The following is a 16,472-nucleotide window of genomic DNA, read 5'->3' as shown; positions in this document are numbered from 1 at the left end:
CAGCCTGTATTACCATTTATCAGGGAGTTAAACACACACCTGACCCAAGAGTTGGAAAAGATGAAGATCCAGAAGGAGTCAGCAGAGTCATGGGCCCTGCACATACCTCCTGAGTATAAAGAAATATCGTCATTTTTTATTTCCACTCTCCATGTTAGACACAAAATGTCTCTAGCAGTTCAAATGTTCTATTTTCACACAAGAAGTCTCCAGGCCCAGGGAAGTGAAGGGACTTGTAACCTGGAAGCATATTTTTAAAATTTATTCTTATGCAACTGAAATTCTTCTCAAAGGAATGCATGTTAGTAATTTCAGATCTGGGTTCAAGCTATGCCTCCTTTCCAAGGGATCTTCCTGGCTCATGTGCTTGTGCCTGTCGCCTTCAGTAATAATGCATAAGAGGGATTAGGGAGCTTTGCAGTAATAATTCTATTTATTATTCTCCAAAGGAAATTCCTCATTCCATTACAAATAGATGTGAACTTAGGACTGATTTCCTCCAGAATCATTGCAATTTAATCTTACCTCAATTTGAGCACCCAAATGTCCACTTTATTTAAATGTGGATTGCTAGATTTGAGCTAAGGCTGAGTTCACTATTCTTTATATAAATTTGATACCAATTTGGTAATCATAATCCATAGCTACTCTGTGACTATTAATCTCAGGTTGAAAGAAAACACTGATAGCAGAGAAAAAGTACTTAAATTTTATTTTCATGTTGTTGGCTACTCATCTACAACAAGGGCTAAATCTATTACCAAAATGTAGCTTTAGAATTAAGACTTTTTTGTTTAAGAAGAGAATAAGTCTTGATGTTAAGAATAAGTAAACTATTCATTTACTTTGAGCAATGATATTATAACAAATTTGGTTAATCTGAAGAACATCATAGTAATATTAACTTGTAGTGATTTTTTATCTAAAAACATTACATTAAGAGTAATTAATCAGGAATTGAATGAAATTTCATCTTAGATTTTGTTCTGTGATGTTTAGATTTTCAATAATACTTTAAATCATGTCAGTGAGTGAATTTAGTTTCACAAAATAACAAATTGGAAAGTAATGATTTAGTTTGCATTTTTCCACAAAATTCTTATGAAATTTTAAATGATGAGATTCACTACTGCTTTAAAAGAAATTTTAATATGAAAATATGGTTCATAGCCACCTCTTTCAGCAATGTGGGTTTTTTTAACAAAATGAAATGTTTCAGTATGTCTTTCACTTCTAATACTATGAAGTCACTATCCCTTTTCTTTTTTACTAAGTGATTTTTACTCTATTCCTAAGATAGTTTACAGAAAAAAAAACATGTGGCCCCACTTTCATGAATATTGTACTTAGTAGATTATAAACTGGTATGGTTACTATGTACAAGATAGAAAGGCAAACTTCTCCCTCAAAGCAGTGATCATTAATATCAGCAGTCAATGAAGACATGATTCTATAATGTCTGCTAGGACTTTTCCTTACTCTTGCTCTTTGAGGCTTAGACTTCAGGAGTGGTACGTGCATGTTGGCTCTGGGTAGCTGCCACAAATTGGATTCTCAGGCAAGCAGCATCTGATACTGAGTTTAAGGTGAGAAAAGTTTACTAGGGAGTGCTCCTGAGATCAGACCAATCTATTGTCTAGGTATATATCAATATTTTTTTTAAGAGGGGGGGGGAGGGAGAGAGAGAGAGAGAGAGAGAGAGAGAGAGAGAGAGAGAGAATTTTTTTTTAATATTTATTTTTTAGTACTCGGCGGACACAACATCTTTGTTGGTATGTGGTGCTGAGGATCGAACCCGGGCCGCACGCATGCCAGGCGAGCGCGCTACCCCTTGAGCCACATCCCCAGCCCTAGGTATATATCAATATTAAAGAGGGAAATCATTCCCTCCACTCGGGACCACGGGAAGACCAATTCAGACAGATATAAGTTCCATCTCTTCCTTCCTAGGCAGAGATTCTCCTTCTAGTGCCAATTTTGGAGACGTGTTTATTTTTATTAAGAAAGGCACCAAGCCAGAAATGGTGGCATGTACCTATAGTCCCTCCCAGCTACTCAAGAGGCTGAGGCAGGAGAATTGCTTGGGCCTAGGAGTTCAAGCTTAGCCTGAGCAACACAGCTAGGTACCCAACTCAAAAAATAAAATAAAATAGGGGTTTGTAAATATTAGACTTCTGATAAAATTTTTTAAAATTTGGAATTTAATTTACAGTCTTAATGATCAGTGATTGATTTAGAAAAATACTACATTGAACTGAAATAAATTTGCTATATGTTCATTTCAGTCACTATCTTAAGATTTAAAAATTTAGTATTTTCTGCTCTTTAGAAAATATAATGAATTTTATTCACCAAGTTTTCTTCTGTTGTAGTTTTTATGTGCCATCATGAGGGCTTTTGTGTCTTTGTACCCCCTCTTCAAATTTGTTCTTGCTGTTGAAAGTAGAAATGTTTAACAACAAAGCAAAATCTAAGCAGACCCACCCAGCTTTTATATCCTGCATGGCTGAGCTTTAATGAAAGCTTGAATTTTTCCAAAAGTCTGGTCTGCACTACTGGAAAGGAAATGCCATAAGCATATGAACCATGTAATTTCATTTGAACTAAGGAATTCCAAAAATATTTGCTTATTGAAAGGGCAGTTATGTTTTTGTGTTGGAACTCGTTATGGAGAAGGGTAAGTAATAGTTCTTTCCTTCCTTAGAAACAAAAAACAAAATTAAAGACTGAGTGACTGAGTAGGAAAATAGCATGGAGAGGGTGAGCTAACCCACTCTTCCTTGGAAGATCTATCTACTTTACAGAACCCCATCCAGCTTGAGGCCACCCTCTCCCCCACTGATTTTAATGCAGGGCTCTATCTGGCCTTGCCTTTAAGACTACTTGAACTGAGACCCAGATATTTTGTCAGATCTGCTCACTGGTGCAAGTGTAAATGCTGTGAGAGTAGCAAGATTGGAACTTCTGGAACCCTGCTGGGCAACCTGGTCAAGCAAAGCACACTTAGGTCCTCTTCAACTTTATGTCTCTGCAAGATGACCAGGTGTTAATAATATTAATAATTAGCATTTGGGGGAATATGTGCTATGGTTGCAATCACAATACTGGGTACTTTTACATGAATTGCATCATTTAACCTCTAAGACAATCCTTCCTGGAATGTGTGGGGGTTTTGTTTGTGTACCAGGGATTGAACCCAGGGATGCTTAACCACTGAATGAATATTCCCAGCCCTTTTTATACTTCATTTAGAGACAGGGTCTTGCTAAGTTGCTAAGGGTCTTGCTAAATTGCTGTTGCAGACTTTGAACCTCCTCCCTCAGCCTTCTGAGCCATGTGCTACCACGCCCAACTCCTTCATGCAATTTTGAAGTTTAGAGAGATCAAGAACCAATGTTTTAAAATCAGTGTGTCTCCAGAGCCTTTGATCTTCTTCCCTATTTTATAATCCCTGGCTTTGGATAGTGAATCTTAGTATACTAGATTGGGATCTCAGATACTAGTATAGCAGATATAACTGGTGCCCTTGCCATGTCTCTTGGGCCTTACCAACTGCTGGCATCTAGACTACCTTGCTTAATGACTTTTTCTGCTGAATAGAGCTTCAGCTGTGGGCATGGGTGTGTGAAGAGGTAAAGCCCTTAACTAATGAATGATAAAAGTTGGTGTATAAATTTTCCAACTCCTTTGCTTCTCTGGTGGATTAGTCAGAGGCCTGGATTCTACACTGGTATTCAGAATTCCCCAGAGGGATTAAACCTCAGTTTCTTTAGTACTACCAGGCTGGAAAACACTGCCTTCTTTGGTTGCCCTTTTTATTTGTCTTCCTTCCCTTTGCCAGCACTCCCTAGGATCACCACCAAATAAACTTATGTATATTCTCCCCTCGGGATCTGCTTCTGGGGAACCAAAACTAAGATCATAAGTAAAGATGGATCTAAGAAGGAGAAGCCAAGTGGAGGCGGTGCTGTGTTTCTTGAAGGAGAGCATGGGGTTGCAATAATTAGGAAGAAGCAGCTGACAGATGGTTCCCTGTTCTAGAAGGTGACTGTTTCTTTGTGAGGAAGAAAAGAAAGGTTTTGGAGGACTATGGAATGTGGAGACACTGTTGACTCTTGCCTGGGGGCGTATGATTCTTTCAGAAGTCATCTTTTGCTCTATACATCTTTAACTTATAGTTGTCCAAAGTTCAAAAAGAAGTAAGAGAACCCGGGAAATGCAACCATTAATAACTGGGGTAATAAAACAAGATAGGAATGCCAACATATTACTAATAGAACATTGAGGAGAGCATAAGTAAATGAACGAAGGATACACATATAATTTTGGAGGATTTATAACTGAATATGTTACTATCTAATATGTTTCATTCAAACTGAAAATTGAATGAAGGTTTTTCATACCAATTTTACTACACTTAAAGGATTGTTTCTCAGCTTGTGACTCTATGGCCTTTGTTCATTAATTGGACTTCCATTGGTTTCCAACCATTAACATAAACTTATTTTTACCTGCTTGAACATAGAAGGACATGGGCTTAATGATAAAGTATATATAGGTAATGACTAACTTCTTTTTCCAACCCACACATGGCTGATCTAAACATGTGGTTTACCTCACCTGTTCAAGACAAAAGGATGGAAGGAGTCTTCCCATCCTTGACAATTCTTTTGGTTTTTATTATAGATGAATCTTGATAAGATTTCTGAGAACATTGTGTTTGCTTGGGGTTGGAGAGGTGTAGGTGAGGGGTAGAAGTTGGGTCAATGTTCTTTCTTGGAGTCCTACAGAAGATTGCCCTCTAATGAGAAGCAATAAACAGTAGCAAAATAAGACAAAAAATATAATGGACTTCTAGGAAACTGGGGAGGAGTCAATGAATATATTTAATGAGTGTCTTAAGATAGGGTAAGGCTCTTCCTTTGGTTTATCAAACATTAAATGACACATTTGAGTTAATGTTGCTAAATATATGATCTTAGCCAGGTACCATGGTGGCACATGACTATAATCCCAGAAACTCAGAGTCTGAGGCAAGAGGATAACAAGTTCAAAGCCAGCCTCAGCAATTTGTCGAGGCCCTAGCGACTTATCCAGACCCATCTCACAAGGAAAAATAATGAAACTCAATGGTAGAGCACTCCTGGGTTCAGTCCCCAGTACCCCCCCCCAAAAAAAAAGTTATGGAAATTGTTTATTTTTAGAGTTTTATTCAATGGGGGTTTATAATTCTTGAGCAATCAGATTAAACCTAGCAGAAAACACAAAATAATGGATAAGAACAGGACAGAGGCTAAAACTAATAAATTCTGGAATGGTTGTTAAAAATGCACAGAATTTGCCAGCCACAGTGGCTCACACCTATAATCCCAGTGGTTTAGAAGGCTGAGGCAGGATGATCACAAGCTCAAAGCCAGCCTCAACACTTTAGCAAGGCCCTAAGCAACTTAGCAAGATCCTGTCTCAAAATAATAAATAAAAAGGGTTGGGGATGTGGCTTGGTGGTTATACACCCTTGGGCTTAATCCTTGGTATCAAAATAAAACAAACAAATAAAATAATTTGACATTAAGTTCACTGATGTATACAGGAGATAGAGAGATAACACACTGACTATGAAATCTTGGCTAAATTAATGAAGACTTATTTGTCTGAAAAGAGAGGGGTAGGAATGAAGATTGAGACAGGTATCTGATCAGAATTATTGTGCACTCTCTGTTGTCTCATGTTAGGGAGTTAAAAAAAAACTTTCTCTTTCCAACTCCTTCACCTATTTTAATAAAGAATAAAAAATTTTTCATGTATTATACTGGGGAACTGGTTGAGACATGGTCAGACAGAACAACTGTTGTTGTTGACTAATTTAAGTCTGTGTCCAACCAATTTTCATTTCTAAAAAGACCAAGTTAGGCACTGTGGTGCCAGCATTCTGAGACTAAAGCAGAAAGATAATTGGGTCCAAAAATTTGACACCAGCCCAGGAAACATAGTGACACCTGTCTCAAAGAATAAGGAAAACAGACCAAAGTGAAAACAAAACATGGTGATTCTTTCCCCATTTTTCTAGATTAGAAACCATAAGCTCTTCACTTTATTTTCTAGTTTGGGCCAATGCTCCAGCCCAGAAATCCCATTTGCATCCACTAAGTCTTAATAATAATAGGCTGCCTTTATGGTTAATTAAGTGATTCCAAGTAATACTTGACACTCTGATCTGTGACTAGAATTGTGGACAAGATACATTGGTTAGTCACATGTAATCACAGTTACTGAGAAACACTTTAAATTTAAATGTCTGCATTTTTAATATTGAAAAGTTTGCTTTTACCAAAGACCAACCAACTTGTGCTGTATTTGCACCATGAAGAAAGAGGCCCTGGTCATCACTGAGAACTACTCTAAGCACTGTTCTATACAAACACATACTTGGGTAAGGATATCACCATTATTAAGCAAGAAGTTCCACAACAATATAGCAGATTACATCATAGATCTGATGAAGTGGATTGAGAGAGGCCAGGTAAGGCATATCTCTATCAAACTGTGGGAGGAGAGATAATTATGCTCCTGAAGTCTCCACCCTGGATCATTGAAGTAAATCCCCATACTAAGGAAATTCTGAAGGTTTGGACTTCTGTTGTCTGTCCAAACTGCAGGTCACTCAGACTGAATTTTAAAACATCACATGGAGTCATTTCAATCTGTTTGCTATGCTGTGACATTTTCAGTAGACTTAGGACAAAAAGGTAAGGAGAAGAGGGGGAGGAATGGAAGGAAGAAAGAAAAAGAGAAAGGAAGGAAGGAGGGAGGGAGGGATAATTTCAACCATATACTAAAGTAAAGAGGAGAACACAATGAATTTCCATCATCATTGAACTTCAAAGGTTATCAACCTATGGCAAATCATATATATATCTCCACCTACTTTGTTCACCTCCACATTATTTTAAAGCAAAATGCAAACATTATATCATTTCAGCTGAGTTACATTACCAATCTTAAGAAAAACAAGAGTCCAGCCCAGAAGCAAATGCATCAGTTGCACCTGATAACAAGTATAATAAAGTTGAATGCTGAAAGTACATTAAAAGCCAGGTGTGGTGGCAGGTGCTTGCAGTCCTATCTACTCAGGAGGCTGAAGCAAGAGGATCACTTGAGCCTGCAAGCTCAAAATTAGCCTAGGCAACAGAGTAAAACCTTGGGAGGAGAAGGAGGAGGAGGAGGAGGAGGAGGAGGGGGAGAAAGAGGAGGAGGAGGAGAAGGAGGAGGAGGAGGAGGAGGAGGAGGAGGAGGAGGAGGAGGCTGCGGCGCGCGGCTGGGGTAAAGATTCATAAACCAAATTAGTATCATCTTCAGTGCATATTATCATAGGCTATTATAAAGATCCCCAAATATTAGAAGTGGTAGTCTCAGAACCAAAATCCAGCCACAGTTCTGTCATCAGAAGCCTATGAATGTACACAGGTCCTACTTTTAGTCTGGTGACTCAGGGGACCTTTTTCTCCTAATCCTTCTCTCACTATTCTTGGGACTATGCCTGAAACTCCACATTACTCCCTTTGATTTGCCAGAACTGCAAGGCCTATTTAAAGCAGGCCATGTGGGACATTATCAATCAAGAACAACTTCACTGTTTTAAATACTTTTTTTCTCATTACAAAAGTAACATGAATTCATTATAATTTGGAAAATATTAAAAATCCCAGGAAGGACATACTAAGCACCCAAAAGTCAAAGAGCTTTTTAAACACCAATATTTAGTGAATTGTCTTCTTTTGGTAGGCATATAAATGCATTTCTTTTTACAAACAGGGGATATTTTATGTCTTTATTCTGTTTTCAGTACTTTATAATATATAATAAATGTACTTCTATGAAATTATTCTTTCCAACATACTTTTAATTTTTTTTGCAAAACATATCATTGTAAGAGGATAATACTTGATGTCCTTTGGAAGACCAAATATTTTCTCTCACACCTTTGTGGGGTACAGTTTCAAAGCTACAACTCTATACATATCAGGATTGATTTACTTAGAAAATAAGCACAAGAAAGAAATAGTTTGTTCCAAATGTATGCATATTTTTAAGATCTCTTTTTTATTTTATTTTTCGAGAGAGAGAGATAATTTTTTAATATTTATTTTTTAGTTTTCGGTGGACACAACATCTTTATTTTATTTTTATGTGGTGCTGAGGATCGAACCCAGCGCTCCGTGCATGCCAGGCAAGCACGCTACCACCTGAGCCACATCTCCAGCCCCTTAAGATCTCTTTTTTATATATAGAACACCAACAATCCTTTAGGAAAATTGCACCAAATTATCCTCCCATCCACAATATATATCTATGTATATATCTCCCTTCACTCTTAAGCAATTTAAGAAACTTCTAAGTAATTTTTATTGTTCTCAAGTTTGACCTCACTTCCCAACTTTACAATCTAATTCCCCTGCATCTCCCTTTGTATCATTTAAAATTTACAAAATAATTTTAATGCATTAGTTGCCCATGATAACAAGTGTAGTAAAGGTGCATGATCCTGTTTCCATGAACGCTTAAAAACATGATTTCTTGTAATAAAAAGTCTTAGTTTGACAGGTATAAATATGCACTGTTAACTTTTGTTTATCAACTTGAGTCTTAGCTCAGAATAGAGTCTAATAAGTTTGACAGTGTTGGTGGTAGAATTCAATAAGTTTGATTAGACTGTATTATGCACCCTGGATCAGATCATTGGAGTAGATCCCCATACCAAGGAAATAGACAGACTTCTGTTTAAACTGCAGGTCACTCAGACTGAATTTTAAAACATCACATGGAGTCATTTCAATCTGTTTGCTATGCTGTGATATTTTCAGTAAATTTAGGACAAAAAGGTAAGGAGAAGAGGGGGAGGAATGGAAGGAAGAAAGAAAAAGAGAAAGGAAGGAAGGAAGAAGAGAGGGAGGGAGGAAGGAATATGCCCCCAGAGAGAAAGGTCTATGTCTCCATCCCTCTCTTTCAATAACCAGAAACACCACCACAATTCAAAACAATCTGGTCAAAAGAACACTAGATCTGTAGAAAATCAATTTCTTTTTCAGGTCATGTGAATATAGGCATATCCATCCCTCTGCTTCTATTTCCTTATTAAGAAATTAATAACAACATCCCAACAACCTTACCTATCTTGAAAGTTTACTATGGAATTAAATCATGCATATAAAGTTATTTTGTAAATTTTAAATGTTACAAAGGAGGATGCAGGGGAATTAAAGTTGGGAAGTAAGGTTAATATTGAGAACAATAAAAATTACTTAGAAGTTGCTTAAGAGTGCAGGAAGATATTCACATTTAAGAAGCTCATGAGAACAAAGACTGTCCGAAAGTGCTGGGACAAATATGCTTTCTCGGTGAAACTGCCAGTGGAATTGTTGCACCTTTAACACTTAATTTCCTCTCTTTTTCTACCAAGGACACAACGGAATCCAAGATGAAAAGTATGATGCAACTTTGTTGTTATTCTACAATTTTACTTTGGCAAGTTAAAAAACTCCTCTGGGCCTCTTTATTTGCCTAATGGTGTAATCCAGCTGGGTCAGCATTTCATACAGTGTTTCACTTATCAAATATTTTCAAAGTTTATGCTCTGTTGGTTGGGGCAGGGATGGCGGGGAGAGCACAAGGAAAGAGACACAGTCTGACCACAAGAGGCTGGTGAGTGGTGAGACAGTTCTTTTTATCACTTTTACGGAATGCAGCAAACGTTTAGAGAAATTATGAAAAATTTCGTGTTTCGTTATAGCAGCTTCAATGCTGTATCTGATACAGATTGTTACTTTGTTTCCTTGTTTGCTCTTAATTTTGCTAATAGATTTTGGTTAATTTTTTTTAAAACCTTGGCTTTTTTAATTGAAAAACTAATATAAACATGGGCAAATTCAAACTACAAAAAAAAAAAAAAAGACAACGAGAAGCAAATCTGTCTTCTATTCCAGAACCCCCTTTCTCCACTCCACACCCCTCTCCCGACTCAAGTTAAATACCAAACTACATTATCTCTAGTCCGTTTCAGCTCTAAAATTTAAGTTCCTGTTTTTTGCAGAACATTATTGTGAGAGTAAAAGAGACAGTCTTGTCTTTGTCTCACAGAGTTGGTAGAGGGAAAGAATGCAAACTGAATTCCTGAAGTGCAGAGGACATAACTCAAATACTTTCATGGTAAGGTGGTTTATTTTCTAATTGAGTAAAGGTCCTGTCTAGGACGTAAGCACCATAAAGATAGGAACCTCATCACCAGCTCTCTACATTGACCCTGCCCGGTAGCAAAAGGTGCTCACTGGATACACAGCTCTAGCCTTTCCCAGGCGACTGCCGTGACCTTAAGATGGGAACTCGAGCGGTGCCGTCACCCCCCAACCCCCACCCAGGGCGTTGCAGCGTTTTGCCCGCCCACACCGGAGGCCCCACCAATCCAGAGAGGAAGTCAAATTTGGCCAGGCGAAGGGCGTGTTCCGCGGGCCGAGGTGCTGGGTCCCCACGTACTCTCTCAACTCTGTCCACCTGAGTCTTACACGGCAGCCCCGCCCCTGACCATAAGCTCCAAATTGCAAGTGGGAGGTGCAGAGGAGCAAGAACAAAGTTAAATCACAGGCTTGTGGACGCAGCGTGGCAGCCGCCAATGAAGATTGGGGCGGAGCTTCAGAAACCAGCAAGGGGGAGGGGAGAAGTCGCCAGAGCGCGCGCGCGCGCGCAGCGGCCCTCCCCGCCGACCCACGCGGCGCGGCGTGGTGACGCCCGCGCGGCCCGAGGAAGGGGCGGGGCCGGGGCGGGCCTCTACGCTCCTCCCGCCTTCTCTGGGTCCCGACTCTCCCTCCCCATCCCTCCCCCGTCTTCGGCCCCGTCAGCGCGGGGGTGCCTTCGTCGCGTAGCATCGAGTCGGCCTGGCCCGGCCAGGCCAGCGGGCAGATGCCCCGAGCTGCCGCCGTCGCCACCGCCGTCTCGGCCGGTGGCGGTGTGGGAGGCGGGAGACCGGCCCGCGGCCGCTGAGTGTGACAGACCGGGCCGGGGGCCGTCAGGGGCTCCGGCGTCTGTGCCTTCTCTCGGACCATGTATTTCCTGAGCGGCTGGCCCAAGAGGCTGCTTTGCCCTCCAGGGAGTCCGGCCGAGGCTCCTTTCCACGTTCAGTCCGACCCTCAGAGGGCTTTCTTCGCCGTGCTGGCCCCGGCCCGCCTCAGCATCTGGTACAGCCGAGTAAGTAGAGCCCCCGCCGTGCTTCGCACTCCCTCCCTTGCGTCCTGGCACAGACCTGAGCCCGAGACCCCGGCCGCTTCGCGCCAGACTCTTTAGCTCTTGGTCCGCTCTCCCAGGTGGATGAAATCGCTGCTGCCGTGAATCCCTGCGCCTCCCCGCGTTGGACCGCCAGCCGCGCACCGTGCAGATCCTGCGCGCTCCCTTAGCCGAGCCCAGACTTGCCCTCACTTCCCTTCCCTCATTCCTGAGGAGCAAAAGTGTTTAAACTTTCCTCAATTAGAAATCCGGAGACTGTGTTCTTCCTTGCTTTAAAGGTCGTTTTTTTGGAGTTAGGGAAAGCCTGTTGGGCTTTCCCAGTGTCAGACTTTGCAGGCCTTTGATAACTTAATTCTAGGAATTTGCAGCTGGAATTATTTTTAACCAAAGGTCTGGTTTTTCGACTCCCTGCTTTGCTCCTAACATCCCTTACCCACTTTCAGGCCAGGTCCCCCCCCCCTTTTTTTTAAACTGCTTTTGCACTCTTCAGAGAATTGGAAAGGGGTTAGGAGGAGCGGAAGTAGAACTTATTTCTGTCCGCGCTACTTAGAACACCTGGAAATAATAAGACTTGGAGAGGGCATGGGACAGAGTGCTGTTTTTGCTTTGGATCCTGGTCATCTTTTCCCTTCTTGTATCTTATTAGCGAGTAGGTAAGAGAAATAACTTGAAAAATAAGTGGTGGATGGGATACTCCCTACTCTGCAAATGCTGCTATAGGTCTCTCTGTAAAGACTACAGAATTAAGAGTATAAAATACTTTTTATTTTTTCCTCCAAAGAAGACAGTACTAATCGATGTTAGAATGAAATTCTCTTCAAAGTTAATTTGACCATATAAAGATAGATTGTGACCTTGCCCTTATTAGAACTGTGTGAAATACTGATTTAGTTTGGTTAAACCCCCCCCCCCCAAAAAAAAAAAATCTTTATTACCTTTGGAATTCCTTAATGTCCTTGACTGTCCTCACAGCCTTAGTAAAACTGGTGATAGGATTTAGGTAATTCTTGTTATCTCCTTTGACTATCATAGTTGGACTGTAAATCAGACTATTTGCCATAAAGTTTTACCTTATTAGTTTTTAAGTATATATCAGAACAAAAGAGAATGTTATGAAATCGTATGTGGTGCTGAGGATCGAACCCGGGGCGCACGCATGCCAGGCAAGCGGGCTACCACTTGAGCCACATCCCCAGCCTGTGAAGTCGTAATACCAGCAATAAGATAGTCTGTCCAATGCTTAATTGCATTTTCAAATTTGTACATTGTACTTCATTTGGTTCTTAAATGAGATATTCATTTACAATGTATATGCCAGTTAAATAATTTTTAATTTTTTAAGTGTATGCAGCTATTAGTTTTAAAAGTGCATGCAGAAAAAATGATTACATGAATTTTAAATTGTTTTTTGAATTTAGTATGTAATTTCACTTGATGTAACATTGTTTGTAGACTCTAAAATTTTTCTTACCTCCTCAAAGGCAGACCTGTCATAATTTTAGATACAAGAGAATTTAATATGAGGGATGAATAAACCAGAAGACTAAGCCACTTTGTCTCCCACAAAAGGAATATAAAAGTGGGCCTCCACTTTCTTAATGATGTTATGAATACTAAGAGTATCTACTATTTGGTATTTAGATACAATATAAATACAAGGAAGTCCTGAAATTTAAAAGTATTCATACTCCTTTTCTTTAAACTCCCATTCTATATACAACTCCTATTCGTGGAAATCTAGGGGGCCACTATTATTAAGATCTAGTATATAAAAAAATTCAGGTAATCTATGGGTTCAGAGGTAAGAAGTAAAATGAAATACAGGAATACTTTAGGTGGCGGCTACATGGTACTGTTGGTTTACATGATGGTTAACCCTGATCTCTGGGGCATAAGCTTTTTTTTTTTTTTTTCTTGTAGATGAACACAGAGTATCTTTTATTTATTTTTATGTGATGCTGAGGATTGAATCCAGTGCCTTACACATGGGAGGCAAGTGCTTTACCACTGAGCTATAGCCCCAGCCCAGGGGCATAAGCTTTTTCACTTAGAAAGATCAGATATTGAGCCAGATGGTTTTTTTTTTTTTTTTTTTTTTTTTTTTGCTTTTAAATCAGAACTCCAAGATTATTTTAAAATCTTTTTTCCATTTTTTTAATTGGTGTGTTATAATTGTACATAATGGTAGCATTTGTTGTTACATATTCTCTCTCTCACTGTCTCTCTCTTTCTCTCTCTCTCTCTCTCTCTCTCTCTCTCTCTCTCTCTCTCTCACACACACACACACACACACACACACACACACACACAATGTAACAATAGCATTTGAGCAGTATCCTTCCCCAGTATTTACTCTTTCCCTAACCTCTTCCCTCCTCCTGGATCCTTTCCTCTGCTCAACTGATCTCCCTTTGATTTTTTTATGAGGCCTTCATTCCAGCACCTTTTCCTTTTTCCCTCTAGCTTCCACATCTGAGAAAAACCATGTGACCCTTGGCTTTCTGAGTTTGGCTTACTTCACTTAACATAATGTCTCAAGTTCTGTCTGTTTTCCTGCAAATGACAAAATTGCATTTTTCTTTATGGCTGAATAAAACTTCATTGTGTGTGTATCACATTTTCTTTATTCATCTATCAGTGAATACCTAGGCTGGTTCCATAGTTTGTCTATCGTGGGTATGCATGTATCAATATGGTATGATGACTTTAATTCTTTAGGATAAATTCAGAGGAGGGGTATAGCTGCTGGGTCACATGGTGTGAACCAGATGATTCTAAAGTCTGTGATTATCTGACTGGGTTCTCAAGGAACAAGTGCCTTTCTGGGATGTCTTTTCTCTCACTGTGAAAACTCCATTTTTATTTTCTAGATAATTTCTAAACTTCCTGAAACTATGTAAGTTAAAATAAATTTAGGTTAACAAGAAATTAAAAGTAAACTACCTCTAGGTAAATTAAGGAACTATCAGTTATACTCATATAATTTAGTGTGAATTGGTTTAAAATGTTTGCACTAAGAACATGAAAGCTTTGAGTTTTAGAAAGGTTGTAGACGCAAGTAATTTTATGGCATCAAGTGAATTTTGAAGATCTAAAGGGCTTTATGTAGTTGAAATCTTACAGCTGCTTTGGGGACAGGGAGAAACATGTTCAAAGAGATGAGAGTATGTAAGATTTGCTTGCTTAAAATTTTATTAGAGCTCACTTAGTAAATTAAACTTGCTAAGGAGGAATGCGTTTTTAAAAAGAGAAAACTAGTTTTGTGGAAGGAGCAAACATTAAATAATGTAGGCCATTTTTTTAATGTCCAAAAAAATTGCTATGTGGAAAAGGTTGGTTACCCATGAGACTATGGAAACATTAAATTTAGTCTCTAAGAGTAACTTCTAAACATTTTGAGTCTTTGAACTTTTATGTACCTCTTGTAGCTACTATTATATATACTAAATAGCTATTGGAACTCATGTTATGGAGTCATATCTCTCCAGACTTATTTTTTTATCCCAAATATGAGAAATATACCATGGTGCTGTTAGACTGTTTATGAACCAGAAGAGTTTCTATAGTCACTTGACTCTTTGATAGAGATCTTAAAATAGCATATTTTATTGTTTGAAGTTTTTATTGCTTCATTTTTGGTACGATGTGTTAATGTAAGTTTATTTTCTCTACATTGTAATTAAAAAAAAAAAAACCCAAAACCTCTAGAGTCTAAAAAAGTAATCATCCATATATTTTGAAGCCCAAAAAAGGGTGTTAAAAACAGGTATATTATGTATATGTTAGTTTGAGGTGGTAGAGGTAGAACTTTATTGATGGAACAATTGATGTATTTCTGTCAAGGGTATTATAAAAGGGGTCTTAAGATGGATACAGCAGGGGTGCTTTCTGACCAGAGAAAAGACATAGACTGCTGCCTCCTGGCCTAAATGAAGGTGATATTGAATTGAATTCTGAAGATGAAGCCACACTAGAGAAGTCTGAACTGAACTTACAGGAAGATAAAGAGGATGGGACTCTTCGAGAAACAGAAATCTCAAATTTCTCTGCAGATGGACCCAAAAATTGAAGCAGAGGCTAATGCAAATGCATATGGAGAGCACCCATCTGGAATTTCCTTAAATTTGTGAAACAAATTTCAAGAGTTGCATAAAGAGATTCTGAACAGAAAACCTCAAACTTCAGAGGGAAAAAGAGAAAACATGCCAGATAATGAACAATCCTTAAATGAAATCCAATGAAAGGAGCTTACTTATTACTTAGTCTTTGGATGTAGTGATAGGTTTGAGCCCCCTGTTAAAAAGAAAAAGATTGACAAGTCAGGCCTTGAAAAGAAGATAGTCCAGGCTGTGGAGGAGTAAAATGTTGAGAAGCCTGAAGAGTTCAGCAACCGGCTTGCTACTTGGGAGCTTGGTGTAAAAATTGCCAAAGCAGTTGTTTGCCACAAGTTTGTAAAAGCCAAAAAGGAGGCTGGAAGGTCACAGGCTACTCAAAAAAAGGAACATAACGTGGGGGTTTGAAGCAATGAAGAGATGAAAAACCAAAAGCAACATGGGATTTATGTAATTTGTCAAGAGTTCTTCAAGATGCTTGTTAGACTCATGTGCTCAATTTACTGAAAAGATTTTCTTGACTACATTAAATATGTCAGAAAAGTGATAGAAATAGAAAAAAGTAAGCATAAAACTTTGGAGTTGATTATCAACTCTTTTCAGTCTTTCTAAGGAGTTCATTCTATTGAAGTGAATGAAATGAAGCATTTTGTTATTTGTGTAAGAAATTTAAGCATATGTACAAGAAAAAAAGATAGGATTTTATGTGTATAGACCTACAGTATAAAATCAATTTTGCTTTTCATGTGTTTAGTATCTTGTGATCTGTGAGGTCCTTGTACTTTCTTACTTGGCATAACTACCCTTTTTTCTGAGATTGTGTTTTTAAGACTGGGTTTTGTTTATAATGGATTAGTCATACATGCAAATAACCCTCAATTGATACTGTCCTCACAATGTCTTTAATTACCTTGATGCTATAAGAACTTTTTTTACTCTTAAAATAAAGTGTTGTAAAAGGATTCAACTTTGAGGATTAAGCTGCTCTGTAAAATGGGATATTGTTTATGATTGACAGGGTGTTGACTCCAGGGGCCTTAGGATTATTCCTTTAATATACTGCTTACCAGTGAATGTGAAGGTCTACGT

At 38.8% G+C, this 16,472-nt stretch overlaps 1 protein-coding gene and 1 pseudogene across 4 annotated transcripts in view; both read left to right on the top strand.

Moving 5' to 3' along the window:
* The first annotated feature begins 10,861 nt into the window (after positions 1 to 10,861).
* RIC1 (RIC1 homolog, RAB6A GEF complex partner 1) overlaps positions 10,862 to 16,472 on the top strand; it is a 120,779-nt gene continuing 115,168 nt past the window's right edge. For all 3 annotated transcript variants that reach the window (XM_081263221.1, XM_081263220.1, XM_081263219.1), the window contains exon 1: positions 10,862 to 11,235. In XM_081263221.1, the coding sequence (XP_081119347.1) occupies positions 11,092 to 11,235 (144 nt within the window). In that variant the 5' untranslated portion in view covers positions 10,862 to 11,091. The remainder of the gene's footprint in view (positions 11,236 to 16,472) is intronic.
* Positions 13,061 to 15,837, top strand: LOC308634496 (protein FAM204A-like; annotated as a pseudogene). Its single transcript has 2 exons — positions 13,061 to 13,072; positions 15,115 to 15,837. The product of its transcript is annotated as a protein FAM204A-like (transcript).

Source organism: Spermophilus citellus (genome assembly GCF_964194105.1).
Source record: "Spermophilus citellus genome assembly, chromosome: 2".
NCBI classification, from domain to species: Eukaryota; Metazoa; Chordata; class Mammalia; order Rodentia; family Sciuridae; genus Spermophilus; species Spermophilus citellus.
The sequence above is the reverse complement of the archived record's forward strand: the minus strand, read 5'-3'. Positions and strand labels throughout refer to the sequence as shown.